Source organism: Crocodylus porosus, unplaced genomic scaffold, assembly GCF_001723895.1.
Source record: "Crocodylus porosus isolate Cpor-Errol unplaced genomic scaffold, CroPor_comp1, whole genome shotgun sequence".
Classification (NCBI taxonomy): domain Eukaryota; kingdom Metazoa; phylum Chordata; order Crocodylia; family Crocodylidae; genus Crocodylus; species Crocodylus porosus.
In genome coordinates, this window is record NW_017728931.1 from 12,519,891 (window position 1) to 12,542,752 (window position 22,862).

The following is a 22,862-nucleotide window of genomic DNA, read 5'->3' on the forward strand; positions in this document are numbered from 1 at the left end:
TATATATATATATATATATATATATGGAAAATGTATAAGTTTGTTATAATGGGGGTTTGAATTTGTCCCCCTCACACTACTATAGCAGGGAAAATAAATCTAGGGGGTCCAGTAACCCCCTTACCTTCTTCCTGCTCCAACTTCTTTCCACTGATGCCCCCTTACCCCTCCCCCGACTCCTTTACTGTCAGACCCTCCTCTCCCTGAGCACCTGGAAGTGAAAAGCATATTTGAAAATATGGACCATAAAATAAACATATACAGTTATATGCATGCAAACTGTTATAGGTAGCCATTGATTTAGTTCATTCAGAATTTATGTATTTTACTTCTTTTGAAACTGCTGCAAGTCTTAAACAAGTATTTCACAAAAAAGCTTTTAAGCAACATTTTGCTACCTGCTTATATATAGTACAAGCCTTTTTTTTTTTCGTAATTTTTTATTAGAAAATAGACAATATCAAACAGGTTTTTTTTTGGTTTGTTTTTTTTTTGCACCGGTCCTAGAAGCACTGCAATACCAGGTCAATGCATGGAGTGGATGGACCATGCTCCAGTTCCACCACCCAATACCAAAAAGAATCTACTCACACCAGGCAGGCCCTGCAGTCTCTCCCTGCATTCCACTCTATATTGAGCTGCAAGGCCAGGTTTGATATTACCCCAAAGCCTAAAAACCTCAGAATGAACCATACTGTTCATTGAGCTGGGCCCCAGCAGAGACAACAGTATTTCAAGTCATAGCGACCCCACAACTCAGCACTGCTCAGTATACATGTGTACTCCAAATACCCCCCACAAAGGATCCATGTGCTAATTAGCCCCCTACTCATGACTGGAACTGGGTGTTCTTGTCATAAATCTGGGGATGCTCCAAAAATGTATATGCAGGTGAGGCCCAAGGCAACCAGGTCCAGATATACTTCATGAAGGGCAAGACCACATTAATTATATGCAACAGGCTGAGGGAGGGGCCGACAGAGGGATTCTAATTGAACTGTTTGGGTCCCCATTTGGTGATGTTTGCCAGACATCTAAGGCTGGTGAAGAAACAGGAATAACTGGAAATGGGAAAGAAAGGTGCAGCTGAACTATGGGCATGAAAATGAAGTCAAAATGTATTCAAGAGAGTCAGCACTGAAGGGAATTAGTATAATAGGCATTACCATATATCTTACTCACATGGGCTGCGCTAACCACTGCTTGTGGTAGGCTTTCATGCTTTCCCCTCAGCTTCCTCTTTTGGCCTTTTGGCTAGGAGAAAGTGAGACTAGGGATCATCTGAACTCCAAGGCTTTTGGGGTTTGGGGCTTTCATGTAGGATGCCTGGCATGAATTAAGGAGCATCTGAAGTTCCAGACTACAGAGTCTTGGAGATAGACTACTTGCCAGCGGTAGCCCCACATGGACTTGAATAATTGAATTCTGCTCAGTTAAAACTTGGAACTTAATTCAGAATTGATTTGGCCTTAGAAACTAAATTTTAAAAAACATGATAAGCTCCCATCAGCATTTTTGGCACCAGGGGAGGTTGTCTGAGCTTGCTTCAGCCTCTCCAGTGCTGGCCTGGTATTGCAGTACCTCCAGATCTGGTGCTTGTTCCTTCCTGGTGGAGCAACTGCCTATTTTTTTTTAAGGGCCCCACAAAATTGAAAAAATGTTTCCATCAGGGTGTTTGTCCAATATGGGCCTTGTATTTTATAGTCATGGTCTGTGTTGGCTCCATTTAACCAACTCTGTAGTTGGTTTCCATTACTGAGTACATTTAATCAGAGTTCCTCATATGTGGCAGTAAGATGACAAGCTTTCTTCCCTGTGCTGATTAGGTAAAAAACCATGTCTTATATTTGAGTAAATATGAGAAATGCTGACCCTGTAGTCTGCTCAAATGTAACATGAACAGGGTGTGTACCTGGGGGAAGAGTGGTGGATTACACTGGATGAGAGTGGTGCAGCAAGCTACATTCAGTTCAGCTGGGTTCTGAATACCAATGGCACGGATGCAGAAACAACTTTTTTTAAAAAAAAAAAATCAAGCACACCAAGCGAAGTCAAATTCTAGTTTTAGAGGCTCTGGTTGACAGTGCAGTACCATTTCTGCTGAAATGGGCTGGAAAAGAATTTTGGAAGACCTGATTAGTTTATAGTCCACCAAGTAGAGAATCCAACTCCCGAGGTATTTGATTTTTGTAAACACAGTAGGTTTGAGGACCTTTCAAAGGAGTGCATCAAATCATCCATATATGTCCATTGTGAGTGTACAATTTGCATTTCTTAGGGCCAACACTTTCCCTCTACACAAAAAGTTACCTAAATGGCCTAAATTTCATTTATCATGATGAAAAAACAGGAATAACTCCATTGAAAACAGCAAGGGCTAAAGCTGGTCTAAAGTTAGCATACGGAAGATCAGACTCAAACCCAAAATCTAAAAGACAACTTCACATGATGGACTGAAGAATGCAAGAATTTTGTGAAGGTGAGAGGGTGGGATGGCACAACTGATTTATCAATCAACCAGCATGTAGTCTTAGCATTCACAGAAAAGATGTAAAACCCTGGAAATAAAAGGCTAATCTGGAAACCACTGCAGACCTTTTAACTACTGCAGAAAAAGCTACACCTCAGCAATTTTAATTGTAAAAAAGGTGCTAAACTTGCATGTTAGGGACTCCGGCTGAAAAGATTTTATACACTGAGTGCACTTGCTCCTTCTGTTTGGGAACTGGGGCTTGCTTGCTGCACATGGGTGCCTGTGCACCCCCTGAGATTATCCATGCCCCCCCTGAGAGAAGCACCGGGGGCACTTCCAGTGGCAGTGGAGATCAGCCATTGGGGGCAGTGGAAGGGGGAGCTATCGGGGCTCAGCCCCTCCAAACACCAGGGCAACACAGCTGCTGCAGCAGGAAGGGGGGGTCCACCAGACTCACACCCAGCCCAGTACAGCAGAAAGGTAAGTAAGTTTTCTTCCCCTAGATTCTGGTGGGGGGTGGGGGAAGGGCAGGTCAAGACCCCCACAGTGCAGGAGGAAGCGGGGTAAGGGCAGGGCTGAATCATTCACCCCTGCCCCTGCTGCACTGTGGGGATTGCCCCATGACCCAGCCCTGGAGAATGGGGCCCTGGCCGGGCCAGGTTGGGTCTTGGGGCAATTGGAGCCTGGTGTCTCCTGCCACTGTGGGGGAGGGGTGGCACATTCCCCCAACCCCTTGACTCCAATGCGCCGCAGCCTTCACAGTGAATGGAGCCCTGGCCAGGCTGGGTCATGGGACAAGTGGAGCCTGGCAGCTCCTGCAGGGTCACAGTGCCAGGGAGCCAAGGAGGGCACATGATCCCCTCTTCCCTGCCCCCAATCTTTGCACAGGACAAGGGTGGGCTGCAGCTGCAAGGCGAGTTGGGTCTGCCTGCTCCGTGCCTCGCTGCAGCCTTTGAAAGCAGCACGGCATAGCACCACGTGCCCTGCTGTCTGGCCCACCCAGTAGCAGGACACATGGCAGTGCGCCACTTTCAAAGGCTACAGCAAGGCACGGAGGTGCAGAGCAGGCAGAGCTCAGCTCACCTCACAGCTGCAGCCCACCCTTGTCCCCTGCAAAGATCAGGAGGGTCCATGTGCCACTCTTGGCTCCCCAGCGCCACAACTCTGCAGGAGCTGCCAGGCTGTTCCCAGGGATGACTTAGACAGGGTGGACCGGGGCCAGGGTCCCTGGGGCTCCATCTTCTCCAGCCCAGTGGTACAGCCAAGGCTGGCCCCGCTCCAGCGCTGGGCCTCCCCAGGAGGTGTGGGGCTGCAGCCAAACCGGGGCCAGTGCAGGGCTGGAGGGCAGTGGACACTGGTGCCAGGCAATGACTCCTGGCACAGGGGAAGGGGCAGCTGCACGGGTGCAGTGGACCCGAGCCCCAAGTCCAATCCCTGCCTGGTGCCAGCCCCAGCCTCACTCTCTCCCCCTCCATGGCCCTTTTCCCTTCCCCCACAGACTTTCACATGGGGGGGGCACGCATGCTCAGCCCTCCCCCCAATTTTTTTCTCCTTCTGTCCCCAGCCCCCCAGTCACCAAGCCCCCCAGTTTGAGCAATGGGGGGGACACCCCCCCAGTCACCAATAGGCTGCTGATGCTCCCCAGTATTAGGAAGCACCAGTCACCCATGCTTACTGCTCATGTTCCTCTGAAAATGGTATTGTTCTCCCACTTAAATCTGTGATCACTACAGCCAATGTCCAGCACAAACCATTACCCAGTGACTAGATTTCTCATGCACATCACAGCTATCTAGTGGCTTACATTTTAAAGTTGCAGTAAGAAAAAAAAATCTTGTGAAAAGATGTTTCCAGACCTCCTGTATTGCATGGAGTGCAATTACTGCTGGGAACAGCTGGGAACAGCATTTAATGCCCTCCATTCTCTCATCATCATTATAGAGAAGTGTTAGCAATGAAGTCCAATGGAAAACTTACCATGTGCTGGTGCTTCCATGTTGCAGTGAGGACTTTGGCTGGAAGTTGCATCTGGGCTAGTAGGACGTGGCTGTGTTGATGGTGGGCACAATCTGCTTCCAGTTCTGCACTGGCTTAATTGGTGAGCAGCACCAGCAGCTATTTCCATCCCTGCTTGAGCCTGATTTAAGCAAACCATCAACTGAAGCTAATTAGCCAGACCTTCTCTTTCAATAATCCCCATCACAGAAGGAGAGGGGGGAAGAAAGTACCCACACCCAGAGAGCCTATGGCACCTCTCTGCTGGAATTCCAGCATCTCTTCCTCACACTTCGTAAAGAATCAATAAGTCATGCAGCAACAGGCATATTTCATCAGGCACTGGAAGCCAGCAGGCAAAAAAAGCCTCCCAAATAAACCACATAAAAGGTATCTGAGTCAAAATCAGCTCTGCCTCAGAGGCCAGTGATGCAAGAGTTAGACAGCCCCAGACTTTGGTTTTCCCCCTGACTGCAAAGAGTTTCAGTCTCTGAGGCTTTACAGTGTTGCTACCTGGTAGGAGTTAAGTGTAGAAACCTTTTTATAAGGCTGCGCCTCAACTGCTCATGTTACCCTGCTGCCCGGATGCTGCACACTCATTCCTGCATAAAATATTCAAGGGATTATCTTGTAATCTACTGTATAGTCAGACTGGGCAAAGGGTCCTGTTTAGCCTTCAACTTTGAGGCTTAAGCAATATTTCAGGGACAGGTGTTGTTGCCAACATAAAGTTCTCGTAAGCAAGATTTTTTTATTTGAAAATGAAAAGACTGAGGAGATAAAACCAGTTCCGACTGAAGCCCTACATCTATCTTTTTCTTCTGCTGGCTGCTTGAAATCTCACACTACAGCTTTTTCTCCCTTTGGAAGGGAGAAAAGAAACAGCTGTGTGAGCAACATGAGATTTACTTAAAAAGCTGAATAAATGACTAAGTATTGGAGTAGGGCTTAGCACAAGGAAGTGGAGCATGACATGCAGTGCACTCTAGTATTGGGTACAGCAAACAAAGATGCCTCCACTGCTTATATGGAGAGGCCCCAAGTAACTTTCAACAAACAAGGTGGGATACTGGTGGCAATGTAGTCAAAGCAGGAGAAAACTCAATGCAGGGTGCAATACCTTCCTTAGAAGCCAAGTACATATTTGGGCCCGTGTTTGAGCTCTGTGCTGCTATAGCTACCAAGCTCAACCCAGGTGTATATATGAACACTGCTATAAACAAACCCACATTAAAAAATTGGCTTCTTCTGAGCAGTTAGGAACCAGGATAGAACATTAGAAAATATAACCATGGGAGATGGTCATCACAGACATGATTGCTTTAATGGGGAAGGGTTTAGGTACACTAAGATCCTGTGCGTACACGTTCTTACCAGAACACCTGTTCGTGTGATGGATGTAGACATGGTCAGTCCAGTTTGATCGCTGAACTCTTGTTTTCGGACTGCTGGCCTGGTTCAAGCACAGTATTAAACACTTTCCACATCAAGGAAAAGCAGGATACGCCTCAGTCAGACTAAAAGAAATAAGATGAAACATCTTGCCTATAGGATTGATCCCATTTTAGCTATATTAAAGAAGTTGGGCCTAATTTTGCTCTCTTCCCATTAATGCAGCTGTAGTGATGTTACCAGAACAGCTCCTGGTTAAGTGAAATGGAAAGTAGAATTCAGAGAACCTAAAGATTATAGCAAATAAACACTAGTTAGGATATCTGGCTTCTATTGTTCACTGTGTGACACTGACTATTCTATAATCCTGGACAAATCTTTTATCTTTTCTGCACTTCAATTTACTAGTCTTTGAAAGAAGGTAAGTAATGCCTAAAATTCTACATATATGTCTTGTAAAGCTCAAGCCATTAATGTTTGTAGAGTTCTTTAAGATTCATGGTTAGAAACACAAGTCATTCTTTCTTAACATTAGAGATGATAGAAAAAGGTACTGATTTTTTTTCCCCCGTTAATTTGATTTTTGCTCAAACTATTTGACCCATTCTGTTGAATCCCTTGTTTGGCAAGGAAAGATGCCATCTAATACTTCCAGGGTGATGTCAGCAAGATTCAGTACTATCAAAATATCACATTTGTTCAGAGCATTAATGGCAAGTGGAAATTGTGTTCTCCTAAAATGTTTCTAAAAATGAATGTCTTCCAATTTTGGACCTGGGACAGGCAGTGTCCAAAAAAAATGGAGGGAATTACTTCCAGATTAAGGCTAATATCAGGACTCCCGGATTCTAGTAGCAGGCGAAAGATGCTCCCAGGTTGCTTTATAAGCAACCTGAGGCAAAGGCTGTCCTTTTGTTCTGTCTACACAGAGGAAGTACAATGGTGTTCTGGTTCATCACTAACACTTTGTGGCACTGCCGCAGTAGAAGTAATGACAAGCAGATAATACAGTAACATTTCAGATAATCCCTCCTCACTTTCACAACAGTTCCACCATAACTATTTGCTCGGCCTGCTGGGTCCAGTTCTACAACCCTGACCAGACATAGAGCTTGATTCTCAGTTCCTCTGTAGGCTGCTAACACCTGTAACAATGCAGGTGCACATTGCTACCAAATCAGAATGGCAGCTTTTTACACCCAGTTGGGTCAGCATGCTAGAGAATCAGATTCATGATACTGAGAGTTGTGAGATGTCCGTAAGGGCAGAGAGGATTCCAAAGCTCTATCTGTACATGCTTTTGCAGCCCTCCAGAAGGCATCACCAAGAAGTATGCTTTGCCCACCTACTCTTGCTTTGCATGGGCCAGACAAAAGGATGAGGCAGCAGAGTGGGAGGTGGTGAGTTGTTTCTTGGCAGCCCTCTCCAAAGCAGTGCAGAAGTGATCTACACATCCCCCCAAATAAGGCAGAACCTTGAATGGCTGCTTCATCTTGGGCTTCTACAACCAACTATCCAACCTAATAGTAAACCTGCTAAAGTGAACACCTTGCACTTTTATATTTTATTGCCTGAGGGCTGGAGATTTCAATATATTACTTCATGGGATTTATTTTTGTTACCAGCATTGTATTGTAAAGAAAGCCTAAGGCATATAAAGGTAATACTTGGGCTTAATTTTAAAGGCTATATGGGAATATCACTTCAGGTCTTAATGTGGATCCATGTTGGCATAGGGGTTCTTCTTGCATGGTTTCAGATTAAGTGGCTCCTATACAACCACAGTGCTAGTCCATTACAACTACGCTAGCACAGGTAAAACAACCCCGAGAGAGAAAGCGCATATGTAATATGCCCCATTGGTGACATGATGGTAAACAATACCTCACTGAATTAGATGGAGTCAATCTTTTTAGATGATTTTTTTTGCCATAAGAACATCATACCTGATGGTCATTGTGTTTCCCAACATACCTGAGGATGGTGTCAGCTGATAACACAGAGTCTCTGACAAGTAATGCCATTATACCAGATTGTGTTTCACCGGCTGGAGAGGTATGGGGCTTAGAAGGCTGTAAAAGTTAACTGAGAGATTACGTGCTTTTAATTATTAAGAAGTTATATAAAACTTCTCCCCAAATCCATTTAATGTTCCTGTAATCTATCTTCTCATCTGTGGCAAGTTCACCAATCTAATACCAGGCTGCTGAAGCACAGGGGTGAGTTCTGCATAGGTTACTGAGATGCACTAAAAAGTACTTTGAATAACTAACAACCTTTGCAAAAGGTATGCACAAAATTAAAATGTTGATATTCCCTTAAAAGCCGAAGTTTTCTAGGGGTTTCACTAGGGGTACTGGGCTTCCTTATAAAAGAGCTATGCAGCTGCATGAGAGAAGCTCTTTTATTAACTACCTTAACACGCTGCTGCTTTTTGCATTTGAACCACCCTCTTAAGCAGACACCTGCTTACAGGCCTGAGAAAGTCACTGGGAGTGTACTGATCAAGATAAACTAGGATAAAATACAAAGGGAATGAGGCACAGAGAGGAGGGATAGATAGCTAGATAGACAGATCTATTTGAGTACTTCCCAAAATTAAGGTCCGCCTCCTAAGTTTCATCCCATATATATAGTCCTGAGATAAGACTCAGGAGGCGGACTTTAATTTTGAGAAGTACTCAAATAGATTTATCTATCTATCTGCCAAAGCCTCCTCTTTGTGCCCCATTCCCCTTGTATTTTATCCTAGTATATCATGATCAGTGCACGCCCAGTGACTTCATCTCGGGCCTGTAAGCAGGTGTCTGCTTCACAGAGTGTTGTTAATGCAAATGCAAAACACAGCAGTGTGTTAAGGTAGTTAATAAAAAAAACTTTTCTCGTTTAGCTGCTTAGTTCTTTTATAGGGAAGCCCAGTACCCCTACTGAAACCCCTAAGAAACTTTGGCTATATATATATATATTTGAGGTGCTGCAAAACACACACAGTGTACATGAAAAGATTCTTCATGCTGCATATTTGCAGCGTAGAGCCCAAATTAGATACTAGGAAATTCCAGTATCTAAAAAAGCAGAGTGGCACACGTGGTTGCAATTTGGGCTGCCCGAAACTGAAGCCTGGCTGGCCAGACCCACACTCCAGCTGCCAGCCAGGCTCCGCATGCCCAGATTGCCACCACCCCAGGTAAGGCTGCTGGGGATAACCCAGGTGTTGGTCCCATCCTCTTCTACCCCACCTGGGGCAATTTGCCACTGGCCACAGTGCATGTGCAGGGGTGTTACCCAGGGACAAGTAGTAGTAGCACAACTACGTGCCGCTGCTATTTGTCCCCAGGGAAATGCACATTCATGTTCATCTGAACATGCCCAGAAAAGTTAACCTGCAAAATGAAGTTAACATCATGCCCCTTTTTCTCCCCTTTGTTTTTTGACTATTTAGATGATAGCATCTTCAGGGCAGAACTCTCTTTCACAAGATGTATGTGAAACACCTAGCCTTCACCTTGCTCGGGTCACAGGGGAGTTCCCATACTGAAAGTAGTAAAAACCTAGTAAAAAATAAACTGTATCTTGGAAAGCAAAAGACTAATAAGGAAAAAAAATTCTGATCAATTTTACACAATGCCACTTTTTTTTTTCAAACTCCTGCTATAGATGATGAAGCATAGAACATGCAATCACAGTTAAGGATAGTCAGATAATACAAGTCAGATTCTTCAGCCTGTGTAAATTAACAGACCCATTGATCTCAGAAGAGTTGCACTGATTTACACCAGCTGTGAATTTAGCTTTAAATGCTTACAAGCAAGTGGCTTTCTAATGAGTGACTTCTACCTTCGTAGAGCAAATATGGCTCTGGTTTGTAGTCCTACAGTTACAGTCCAGTATTTTTTTGACCAAACAAGAGTCTTGAAAGGTAGTCCTGGCAAATTATGCAAATCTGTACATACCTCCCCCTTCACGACCTCCAGAAAACAGTGGAATGGTCTCCTCTGCCCTGTGGATGTCCCTGCATGTCCTTCCCACTCTGATAAGCTGGTGGCTGACTCATTCAATTATCTGATTAGGAGGCACATCCACAGCCATCCAACCTTAAGCAGGGAATCCTGTCAGCTTTCACATGCTAAGAAGGGGGAGGAGCACTGAGACCTTTGATAAAATAACAAGGCAAGACTCCACAAAACATGTGCAGCCAGAATCTATTTCACCAATTAGGTGCGTAGGTGGAGGTACAAACCAAAGTGCAATTCAGTTCCTCCGTGCTCAAGTACCTGAGAACTGTTAAAGGATTGCACTTTTGTAACATAATGTCATCTTACCTTTACAACTGAGTCCCAAAAAGCAGCAAGGAGGTGGACCCACCCGCTTTTTATATTAAGTTTTTCAGGGACTCAAACAGGGTGGACTAAAATTGCACTAAGGTCCAACATCTATCTATGTGCCTAACAGGTGAATAGAATCCAGCTCTTTGATAAAATCAGCATTTGCCCCTAAACCACTATTACATGAGAAAAAGTGTGAGCCTTTCCTCAAGGTACAATTTTTACATGGATAAATCCATCTTGTCAGTATTTAAGTCTTACTCCCAGTAACTGCAACAAAACCAAGCTAGCTACAACTTCATGGTTGGTTATATCAGAGCTCTCACGACTAATGCAACAAGAGCTAAATTCATGGTACTTGATCCAAGTGCAGCTGAGGATATTTTTCCTCCCATTGGACATTCAACTCAACTGTCCTCCAAAGTAAACAGCAGGGAGCTTCTGTCATGTGCTCAGTGTAGTAAGGGCTAAGCTGTCTATACGCTTTCTGAGACAGGGATACCCAACTTGTGGTATAGCTCCCAGGCCTTGGGTATAACCTGCTTCATTGGAGAAGCAGCAGCTCCCAAACAGTCTGCTGTTGACCGATTGCTGCTTCAATCCACTTTTCATCCTGCTTGGCATGTTGGTGGAACTACTGAGGCTCAGCACAAACCCCCACCTGAGCTTTTACCTTTGACACAGAATCTGTCTACACTTCACAGTGCAGAGCTGCATGGAGAGACCCAAACTAGTTCAAGCTCCTGGAATCAGTAGAGCTGCATTAATAAGGGCATTCTGTGTGCGTTAATGTACCCTACTGAGATGACAGCCCATTAGTGTAAGCCATGGGATAAGTGAGGGGCAGTGGGAAAGTGAACTAGATGTTCAAAGAAGGGACCAAGGACAGTGTGTGTGTTGGGGTGGGATTTTGAATCCTCCCTGACTGACTATACTTGCAGCATCACCTCTGAATGTTCAGGCCTGGGACTATGTAAGGAAGCAAACAAGTTAGGAGACAGTTTCTGCATTTTTTTCCAAAGAAACCAGGGACAAGGAGGTCTTTGCCACGATGGGCATACATTTAGAGCTGTGGGAAGCTTCAGTAGCCGATTTGATTCAGAGGAGATTTGGCCTGATTTTGGCACCCAAACTTCCGAATCTGAATTGAATCGAATCAGGAAACTCATTAAAAGGTCTGAATCAATTTGGAAGCCTCCAAATCAATTTGGAGATTCAGCCATACACTATAAAGGCAGCAGTCCTTGACAATGCTGGACAGGACGCAGCTGCCTCCACCTGGTAAGTCTGTTGTGGTGGGCAGAGGGTGGAGAGAAGGGTCATGGGGGGTGCAGATGAGTGCCCCCACAGTGAAGGTGGGGAGACGTGGGACTCAGGGAAGGGGGCTTCTGCCACTGCACGCTGCCACACACTGCCAAATTAAGGGGCTGCTCTTCCGGTGGTTCCTCTGATGGCTCTTGCTGCAGGTCCGGGAGGGAATGGGGGTGGGAGTGGGCATGTGCCCCCAGATCTGCGCAGCGTGGGCTGGGCCGAGCTGTGCTCCGGGAGGCTAGCCGTAGCCACCTGCCAGCAGGACAGGTGGAGCCAGGCCTGCTGTCCGGGTGGCTAGCCACAGCCACAACCTGGTGCACAGCCCAGGCTCCACTTGCCCCACAGAGTGTAGTGGACCGGGGACTATAGGGGGACTGCAGCCAACCTAAAACTCCCCACAGCCCCTGTCGTGGGCCCCGCCCCCTCTGAGTGCATGCACCTGCCCCCATGCCCTGCCACTGCTTGCCCAGGACAGGGCGAAGCCGTGACATGTCTGGGAGGTGCAGGGAGGCTGGAGCAGCTTCAGCTGCTGTGCACCACTTGTCTGAGGCAGCCCAGTGGCACTGTCCTATGCCTCCCCGCCCCAGCTGGGTGAGCAGTGGGAGCGCATAGCCCCTGCTCCCAGCACTTTGTGCCACCCATCCAGAGTGCAGTCGAGCCCAGCACACCCTGCACAAGGGGATCACTGGTGCACCCCTGACCAGCTGTGCTCGCCGCTTAGGTGATGGGCGGAAGAGGCAAGCGGGAGTACCAGTGGCCCCCCTGCAAGCACCAGCCAGTTGCTCCAGCTGCTCCCAGCCACAGCTGCAGCCACTCCTGGAAGCAGCTGTAGCAATTGGCTACAGTGATCAGCCATCACGGTATTGGCTGTGGGGGTCCCCCCGGACAGCAAGATCGTTCTCCCCCCCCCCCCCCAGGCAGCGAGATCAGCCATGGGGGACCCCCCTGGTCAGTGGGACTGGTTACAGTGGGGGGGGCACATGCACCAGTGGTGGGACACTGACCAGGCCCTCATCCCCTTGCTTTTACTCGTGGCAGGTTAGGGTGTTCTCTGTGTCTTTGTGCAATATGCTTTCTAGTTGTGCAACAGGAATGTTTGTGTAGTTTTAGGAACGGGTCAGGCACACACTTTTACAGTATGGTTTAGATAGGGATGATCCTGCCTTGAGCAAATGTTGAACTAGATGACTTCCTGAGCACCCTTCCAGCCCTACTTATCTATGATTTTATGATGGAGTTACTTTTCAGCAACACTACATTTGTGTTGAACATAGTTAATTTAGGATTAAATGAGTAATGACACTTGAAAAAAAGGACAGTTGGAATATGTCTCACCAATATTCAGAAAGTAAAGCAGGCCAAAATGCTAGTAAATAAGCTTACAGGGGTGTAGGTTGTAGCCATGTTGGTCTAATAAGCTGTCAGTAAATAAGTTGTCAGTAAATAAGCTTTACTTTTATTGCTTGGTACATTGATACAGTGAGTGCAGTAGTTGTAGCAATATAAAAAAAGCCACTTAAATGAGAATTGCCAGGTAAATTCCCATTTGTCATAAAAATTAAGGTGAAATGAGTATGCTTCTGGACAGATCCACTATGTGCATTTACGGGGCAGACATTCACACGCCAAGGCAGACGATACTGCATGCTGCACCACCGTGCCGTTGACACAGAAAAGAGGGACTTCCACCACCTCTGTCTGAGTAGCTGTACAACACCTGCACTGATCTTCCCACCGATCCAGCTGAGTGGTATATTTGGTACTGCTTTGACATTTGCCCTGAAAGGGAAATAAATGACAGTATGAATCTGGTCAAACTATTCAAAGTTAGTTGAGTAATTTTCAAGGTCCAGATTCTGCCCCCAGTTACACCCAGGCAAGCACATGAAAGTTGATGGAAGTTTTGGCCTGGGGTTCAGCATTTGTCTGGACACATGAAGTATGAGATGAAGAGCAATCAAATATATTAGTCCAAAGTCTTATAGCTCCAGTAACATGTCTATACCCATGAGAAACTGCTAACCAAAAAAAAATAATGTCACACAAACAAATAGCTTCAATAAGATATCCTACAAGGCTTTTAATATTGTGGTAACTTTCCTGGGCTCAGGTACCACCAGGAAACACTAACAGGAAGCACTGTTTAAAGTTTAAAGCACTTTTTAAAGTTTGTATTAAAAAGTTTGTTCAGTTGGATCTAATAAAGTATTGTGGAGAGAAGTCACAAGGGCAATAGGATCTTAACAGCTATTTCAGACATATCTAGGAGTTCTTTATTTCCTGTCCTATGTACATTCATTATCCCTATCTTCTTATGCCATTCTCCTCAAACTCTCTAGTGGATTTTTTTCCTACCACACTCTTCTAGTTTTTCTATATCTGTCCTCTAATACAGTAACTCGGACTATACACATAATTCAAGCTGGGCAAAACTTGTTTTTGATAGAAAATTGGGTTTTCAATTAAATAAAAATTTGCAAAGTCTACTTTCTTGAAAAGTTTTTTGCATAGTAAATGGTAAATTAAAAACTGGTGTTCAGAGTTGGGGTTTTAACCACAAATTCCAGTTTTCTTTGCCAAGTTTTGACTTCCTGTCAAAATTAAGAAAATTTCAAAAAAAGTTAAAATTAAAAACTACTCTATTTTTTCCTACAAAAGTTATATTTTCTATCAATATTTTCTAGGGAAATAACATTTTCCAACCACTTCTAAAAAGCATGCAGTACTTGACTTTACCAGTGCTGCACAAAGAGGAGTACTGTTTTTTATCATGATTTAGTACAATTACCTCTACGTGCCTTGACTGCAATCAATTAAATATACTGGAGAAAGCAACACAAAAAATGTCTCACTTTGATTTCTCATTGATATTCCACATCTTATTGTATTTTATCCTTATTAGATTCATTCTGTTACTTAGCCTATTTCTCTAATTTATACAGATCAAGTTGCATCGCCCAATCTTTTGTACATTTGTTATCCATGTTCGCTATTCTAACTATTTGCAGTGTGTCAAAGCAAAATAAAGAGGAGAAAATGGTGAACCCAGTAGTCCTTACTTTGGTTTTATTCAGTCCTTACTTGAAAAAAAACAAACAAACAAAACATGTATACCACTCCCTTTAGGAAGGGCTAAGATTTCAGGATTTGGAAAATTTACATCATGCCTTTTGTGCTATGGTATCCCAAATTGTTTCACAGGTGGTGTGCATGTGTGTTAAAGATTGCTCAGTAACTCCTTGATGCAGTAATTTCTGAAAAGGAACATAACAGACACTCTGTCTCTCATAACATTATTTAACAGCTTTTAGGAGGGGACCTAAGACTTAATCTTACTTCAAACAGCATTGGGAAGTTGGAATTGGTAAGACGATGTCACAGAAATTGATACATTTTTCTAAAGTAAAATCTGTACTCTTAGGAAAAGTGCCATTGATCCTTTCCGGGTTGGCAAGCTGGTCAATTGATCAGCCAAATATTATCAACTGAGCAGTCAGCTGACCGCATATTTTTGACTGGTCAAAGATTATAGCAGTTTTACAAAAGAAAACTTACAAAATTTGTGCTTTGTCTATGTATTATTTGGACCTATTAGCAATTATTTTTTACAATTTTTGACTGAAATTTGACCAGTCAATTGACTGAACGTTATCTGACTGGTCAAATACCCAACCCTATCTTAGACACAACTGGCACTCAGTTTGTGGAGACAGAGCATATTGCAACAATTTTCTTATTTTGGAGACAGGTAGGTACTGGACAGGAATTCTGCACTATGGGAACATCGTCCTCTCAAGCAGAGTATAGCCAGAAGACCATCTTGGAAATGATGGCAAATGCAATCTCAATGCATTCAACACCAAAATTTTTCCAGCTTGTCATGGAAAGGAGAAAGACCCTTATTTATCTACCACAATAGCCAAAGAAATGATAGGGTGCTAAAGAAAACCGCCTCACCCATTAACCTCGTGGGATTTAAGGAAATAATTTCAAGCATAACAAAAAACAGAATGAGGAATTATTCTGCTGAAGCCAGCCTGGGAACAAAGTTTCTCAGTTACTTCCTAGAGCTGTCTATCAAAGAGCAAAGGAGACATCTGGAAAGAATGTTATGCTCCTGTTTCAAATCGAGTTTGTTGTATTATATGAAGTTACTGATGAATAGGAAAATTCCATAGCATTGTGCTTTTGTTCAAATTATGGAAATACATGAGACATGTAGTATAGGGCATGGGCTAAGGGAAAAGTCATGTCCAATATTGCAAAGCCCATTTTTTTAAACCTGCATATCTAAGTGTTAGGTGTCTAAATACAGTTGTTTAGGAACTGATGGATTGGCTTAGAAGTCTAAAAGGCGTTATAGGGTGTCTAACCTCAGATACCCAGCTTTGAAAGCTGGGCCCAATGAATATGAAATTCATTCATATGCAGGAGATTTTAGCATAGCCCCTGGGACCCTGTATGTTTTTCAAGGAGCATGGGGAAGCAATAGTATGATTGAAGCCTTTATACTTTCTCTGTGTTGTAAACGTGGCTTCTGTATCAGCTTGAAGGAGAAATATTTTTTGCAGAATTGAGTTCAAATTCACATAACTCTAGTTGTCCCAGTCTGTAATGGTAACTGGAACAGGGACAGAAGTGGGTGTGCCATTCTGTAGGATGGAATGGAAACCACTGAGAAGCAAAAGGCTTTCCCCCTCAGGTGGAAGGAGGGATAAAAAGAAAATAAATTTTTCTTACCTCACAATAGGAAATCAGTACTTCATTTTCAAGTAGGCAGTCATTGATATTTATATGTTCTAGCCTAGAAACAAATGGTCTGCATTCTGCTTCTACACCTACCAAATAAAGAAAAAAGGCAATTACATCAGTTTGTAAATGTTGCCAGTGGTTTTACATGCATCTTTGTTCTTTTTTAAATCTCTGAACACTACTTGGTACTTATTACAACCAAATACATACAGCCATCACAAGAGCTCTAGGAAAACAATGATGTGTGCTTCCCTGGGGCAAATAATGTAGTGATGTGTGAATACCTAATACTTCAGCTTTAAAAGTCTAATGAATAACAGAGTTCCTGTGTTAAAATTAAAGAAGCCAAATGGAAAGAAATGACAACAACAAAACAATCCTTTTTATGATGGGTGACGTTTGAAAGCCCTGTGACTGTCCTTCACCTACAACATATTTAGCCCTGATGTAAGAAAGTCCAGTTCTAGTGGGTATCGGTAGAGTTGCATTGTGTTACACTAGAAATTAATTTTGACTTGAAATCTGCCCTTATCCGTCTCTTGCTGTATTGCATAGTTTTGAAATCAGTGTCTTATTTTTCCCTTTAATAGGATTTGTGCTGGAAAATCTCGTGTTAACAAATAAAACAGGGTGCTTTCTAATGGCATCTGAGGACCACACTATTCCACTGAGAGTATCTATTGAGATCATATTGACGAGGATTATTTCTAAGTACGTGTGGGCATGTACATGAGTGCAAGTGTTTACTACAACAGTTTTGTCTAGAGGCTCCCGAGTGTAAGATTCAGGCAATATAGTGCAGGAAAGGATCACACTGATATAAATACTTTATTCTCTATTCAGTCCGAGTGTGAACAGATACAATTACAGTGAGTATTTGTAGAGTAATACCCCATAACATCACAATTGTTATGAAATCAAAAATCTCCTGCACAGACCTTCAGAATGGACTGGCAGACCTTTATTAGAAATGTGCACTTTATAGACAAGTGCTAGATTTTGTATGAAGATAAGTGGGTTACATTCCGCATTCCCACTACTTTACTCAGAGTGACAGCCTGAGCCAGTTGTCATCAGTGGAAGTTTTGCCATTGTCAGTAGGGTGAGGATTTCAAACTAATACACACTGCTTGGTGCTCCTGGTTACATCAGTGGATGAAGTTCTCATTGCCCTCTCTCTATCTGCTGAGGAATCCACACAGAAGTCACAGCTGTTCCTGACTTGCAGCATGTATTCGTTATTTGGAGGCTGGTTGGTTTTGGGAGGAACCAGAGCAGTGCTTTTGGTTATTCCCCACAATATATGGCACATATGCCTCGTATGTCATAGCAACAAGGTAGCTGTGCTGCTGCTCCATGGACTTGACAGAGTGCTCTCCTTCTCCCGCCTGTTTGTGGACAGAAGCCTACTGTACAGTAGGCTTCATGACTTGACCCACAGGACAGATGCTCTCCCAAGCACAAACCAATTCAAACGTCATACCAGAATACCATATCTTGGTCCAAACTCTATCAGTGGCCCTCATAGGCATAGCAAACACCTGCTGTTCATTTTCTTTATTTCCAGTGTTAACACAGACCATCACCATATGTACAGATGAACTGGCTTTACTTAATTCTAGCTAGCAACTGAATTTTCTATGACTGGCAGATAACCTGTTATTCAGAGCTCAAAGCTGTCTTTTACCAATATATCCTTGTTTCATTTTCTGAAACTTTCCATTATCATTCAGAGCGCACAGGAGTCATCTGAGTGACTGCACAATTGGCCAAATAAACACATGTGTTTTCAAGATATGAATCTTCCCGGCAGCTAAAGCAGCTGTCAGTACCTTTTCCAAGGTACTGTTGGCAGACCTATTGACTTTCTGCCTTTCCAGGGCTTCACATTTCACCTGAAAATACTCCATGAGCTTGTAAAGTGCTTTTGGCTGCAGGGCTGGAAGTGCCACTTCACTTTTAAAGTTTTCATCACTTCATTGCATAAAACTTGTCCAAGTAGAATGAAGACATGGGCAGTCACAATAGTAGACACAAATCCCATTTCAAAATAACTGTCATCAGCATCTCATCCTACCCTCCCTATTTCTTTGCTCCTGACTGATAAACCAACTACATTTCTTATTTCATTTTCACAAGCCACAACCCCTCCATAGACCTCAGGTCACATGCACATAATTTAATGCAACGTGTAGTCAAGGTCAAAAAACAAAAAAGCATAAGGAGCAGAAACCTAACTTTGCATTTTTCAGAAATAGAGATGTGGGGTGGAAAAGATCATCCTCTACAAAGAACCAAATACTTAACTAACACCAGCTCCTTGTCTCACACACACCACCAAAAGCCTAGGAAAAATAACGAGCCCTGAGGTCCCAAAGGTCAGACCCTGCTGAAACAACTATGGAGGGAGGACAAAAGTAGACGGTCTCCAGCACTAAGACTATTCAGTCATGGGCTCCTTTACTGTCTGAAGTTGGGAACCATTAACACTAGCATATGAGCTAACTCAGCAGCTGTGGGATGATTCTGACTCAGCTGAGAAATGCAATGGTTTCTTAGACGTCCCAGCGCATACAAGCCCTGAGAGAAGCAGTCAGCCTCCAGAACTGAACTTTGAACTGGAGACAATTGGTTCTTTGAATAGGTACAAAAAGCAGAAAGACAAACACTCTCGAGCCTTGGAAAGGTTTTGCCACTGATGCATCGATCTTTACACTCATGAAAAACTGATTACTTCACTATCTAAGATTAAATAATTGTTACATTACTCTGTTTTTAGGGCAACTTTGCCAAGTCCAAACATTCCACATACATTATATAGCAGACTGCATGTACATAATGCAGGCCTTGATAGATTGTTAGGCCACCGGAGATAATTAAATAAAGAGTGGAATAAAAAGAAAGAAAGGCATGTACCCAAAAAAGATTATATTTGCTAGGCTCAGAGCTGCCAATCTGAAAAAACACCTGTGTGAAAGCATGATAAAGCTCCTTTAGAAATGCTGGGTGTGGGCCTCTGCTGGAGAAGCGACGAGGCAGCAGACAGAGAAAATGTGTCTTTCAGGTAAATATATTATGATAGCTGAAGGCTTAACATATGTACATTGCATTTAAATCTCTGTGAAATATAGCTGATCACCAGTGATAAAGCTCCTTCAGAAAATGTAAGAGAGTTCATGAAAATGCTACTCTAAGGTTAATGTAATGGGGGTGAAAGAAGGTTTCTGTACACTGCATTTGCCAGAAATGCTAAAAATAGCCCTTTGTCCTAAGACACGGTGGTGAAGGCCGCCATCCTCTCCCTGACCCCCCCAATCCTCCTCATGGACATGCCTGCCCCCCAATCCCTCCTATAGACCTTGCCGCCACCCAATACCCTTATGGACCCTGCCTGCCCCACCCAAATCCCTCCATGGACCCCCTGATCTCCCCCCCGCAACTACCTGCCTGTCCCCTGCACTAGCCCTACCCCATCCCAACTTACCTTAAGTCAAGGGGCTATTTTTAACTCAATCTAACCACCCCCTAACCTCCCCAAATGTCTGTATGCAGTCATTGTTCCATTTCAGAGATTGAGGTTGGCATCATAATGACTAACTGGTAAGGTTATACTTATTAAGTTAGACTCAGTAGTGTGTTTTGGGAGCAGGAGTGGATGGTTGAAGATGGTGTGCTTCATTCTAAACAAAAAAATGAGGCCGCTTTCATTTTTCTTCACTTTAACCTATCCTCCCACCCCCCATCCACAAGATCTTACAAGTCACAATTCTTATTCCCACACATGACAAGTAAAGAATCCCCTTAAATCACATGAGTTAATACACATGCTCATTTGGCTAAAGGATTCATGGCAGAGTGACAAGGGGGTAGTCCTTGCTTTAGTCACTGTTGTGGCTGCAATGTAGACATACCTAAGCAAACATTTTAAGCTGTCTGGCTCAAATACTGAGAGCAGCAATACATGGCAGCCAAAATCTCAGTGCAGGCTGCCAAACCCACCCAAGAAGTTGGACAAATACTCTTGTGTTGCTGAATTTATGCTGCTCAGAGTACCTCAGCTAGTTAATTTAAAGCTTTCTTGGGTACATTTATGCTACAATGCACTGACTCCAGCATCAAACCCAGCTCTGGTTCCCACCCCAAAGTTAACAATCGTTTCCAAGATTGCTTTTTCCAGACCAGGAGTAGGTGACTCCCTGTGTGGTGATACTAGACAGGACAGGTGGTGTTTGGTTACGGTATATTTACTTTGCACTATATAGGATACAGATAATGAACAAGGTCTACACAAGCTAGGGTGAATACTGGAAGTGGTCAAGCTATGGGAACACAGATTTCTGCCCTGTTTCTCATTCTAGGTATACCCTCACGATTAGGTGTTTTATAATGAGGGAAGACTACCAGGGCTTCTGTGTGCAAAGTGCCCACAGACAACAATTCTTGTCTAATCATTACAAAAGGTCTCCCATCTTTTCTCTAGCAAGAGAAGCATTGCACTCCAAAACCAGAGGCTTTGGAAATATGCTCAGATTGTGTCAGTTTGGAAAACAAATGGCCACACTGGAAGTTTACACACAGGCCTCCCATATGGGAGTGAATGGTATGGTTTGCTTTACTTTACATTGTAGGCACAAAGATAATTCATGGATAATAAGTTTGGTTCAGTTTTGGGACATAGTGGCTCCTGCCTGATGAGGGGCTCATGGTAGTGGTGGATCTGCCTGCACTGGAACACAGCACCTACACACTTTGCCCAACCTTGGAGCCCAGAGCTTGCCAGGGCTGCATCAAAAGTAGGTGGAATAGTATAAGTATAGGTGGTGGCAAGACCAGTATGTCCAGTGAGCACAGGTTCAGCTCTTCCCTCTGCAGCCTCTGGATAACACTCTTTTGCAACTCCAATCTGAATTTAAAATAGTCTTCTCCAAACAGAATTCAATCGGAGCGAGGGACTGTAAGGACAATACCACTTTGCCTTCCCTCAGTGTGGGCTCATTTTTAGAGAGAGTAGCCCCTCGTGGCACAAGAAGGTACAATTTTCACCACCTGTAATGGACACTGTTTGGAAGTGGATGTTTTCTTTGCAGCTGTCCTTATAGCACCCACTATATTCTCTCTTTTAATGAATTACAGTCCCTCGTGAATCTTTTAACTAGAATGCAAGGGTTAATAGACAGGTTTGCATACTAAATTTTTTCTTGGAGCCTGGTAGAAAAAAAGCCCTCTTAACTAAATTACCAGAGGGAGCCATTCAGTGATAGTCAAGTGTCTTGATGCCTTTCTGACTTTTCTTTTTTTAAATTGGAACTCACTGATATATAGACAGGCAATCATAGTAAACACTCTTGGAGTTAACTTCCCCAAAGTAGGGTATTGTTACAGCAATTACTGTGCCTGTGTTGTGATGGTCTGCTGTGCCTGCTATCTTTTATTTATTAGCGCTTGCATAGAATTAAAAGAAGAGAGAGCACACAGAGGGCAGACAAGATGTTGTTGACATTTTAACCTTAAAAGGGAGTGCATTTTAATTTGAAAAGCTGTGCTAACTTCAGAATTATTCACTGATGGACTTGAAGAGCTTCAAACTGAAAGCCTGCATGTTCCCCAAAATATTCAAAGATTAGTGTGGGAATAAGGGCTCAATCTGGCAACCGTTATTCTTGCAAACTGGATTCCCACCTGAAATTTGTGTGTGAGGATCCAGTACACCCATAGTTAAGGGGCTGCCCCTTAACTATTTACTTTGGGATCTAGTGAAGCCATTCACTATAAATACATATTTGTTACATATTTCCTTCCATTTTTCATTACTAAATTATTTTTAAACAAGCAGGATTTCTACAAGTGTATTGCAGAGTCATAAAAAATTGGGCTGGAGGTCATCTGGTCCAACTCCCTGCTTTGTCTAAGCAATCCCAGACAAACATTTGTCTAATTTGCTCTTAAGAAACATTCAGGGATAGAGATTCCTCCACCCCCGCCCCAGGGATTCTTTCTAGTGCTTAGCCACTCGTAGAGTTAAAATGTTCTTCCTACTATCCAGCCTATATTTTGCTTGGTGCAATTAAAGACTTCTACTTCTTGACCCGTTCGTTACCTGCACCCACAGAGATGAGTCTCTCATCATGTCCTTTCGTGTATTAAAGGACTTATCCAATCCCCTTCATTTTAATTCAGAGAAGAGAAAATATCCCAATTCTTCCAAGCTTTTTTGTTTGTTTTAAATAAAGTCATCTTTTTTTTACACCTCTAATCATTTTTGTTGCTCCCCACTGAACTCTTCCTATTTTGACCACATCTTTCTTGCAGAACCTAAAACTGGACAGACAGTGTAGCAGAAAGCCCCCTTTGTACATTTTCCTTCCAGACATGGATATAACAGAAGCCCCTTCTTGCCTGCAATACCCACTTCCCCCCCATTTTGTGCATTTCTTTTCCAAGTACAGGCAGAGACCTAGCACACTCATTGCATGGGTGTGGCAAGACTCAGAGCCAGCCTAGAAACTACGTCTACATATCAATTAAGCTCAGTGTCACTAAAAAAAAAAACAACTAAAATATCCCCTGCAAAGGCTGTAAATATATCCTGTGCTAACCTAACTCACTTACTGTCC

The 22,862-nt window shown here is 43.5% G+C and overlaps 2 protein-coding genes across 4 annotated transcripts in view; both read right to left on the reverse strand.

Annotated features, from left to right (window-relative positions):
• The window catches only part of ANO2 (anoctamin 2), a 302,892-nt gene extending 292,932 nt beyond the window's left edge, over positions 1-9,960 (reverse strand). Inside the window, exons 1-4 of the mRNA XM_019544216.1 lie at positions 9,814-9,960; positions 7,835-7,945; positions 5,843-5,985; positions 4,451-4,610 (exon numbers count right to left, since the gene is read on the reverse strand). Coding sequence (XP_019399761.1) covers positions 4,451-4,610; positions 5,843-5,875 — 193 coding nt within the window. The 5' untranslated portion in view covers positions 5,876-5,985; positions 7,835-7,945; positions 9,814-9,960. The remainder of the gene's footprint in view (positions 1-4,450; positions 4,611-5,842; positions 5,986-7,834; positions 7,946-9,813) is intronic.
• A 2,974-nt stretch (positions 9,961-12,934) lies between these two features.
• Positions 12,935-22,862, reverse strand: part of VWF (von Willebrand factor) — a 207,628-nt gene continuing 197,700 nt past the window's right edge. For 2 of the 3 annotated variants that reach the window (XM_019544220.1, XM_019544218.1), the window contains exons 51-52: positions 16,237-16,334; positions 12,935-13,275 (exon numbers count right to left, since the gene is read on the reverse strand). In XM_019544220.1, coding sequence (XP_019399765.1) covers positions 13,090-13,275; positions 16,237-16,334 — 284 coding nt within the window. In that variant the 3' untranslated portion in view covers positions 12,935-13,089. Of the gene's footprint in view, positions 13,276-16,236; positions 16,335-19,043; positions 19,265-22,862 lie in introns of those variants that run through there. The other variant, XM_019544219.1, reaches the window with a different exon arrangement.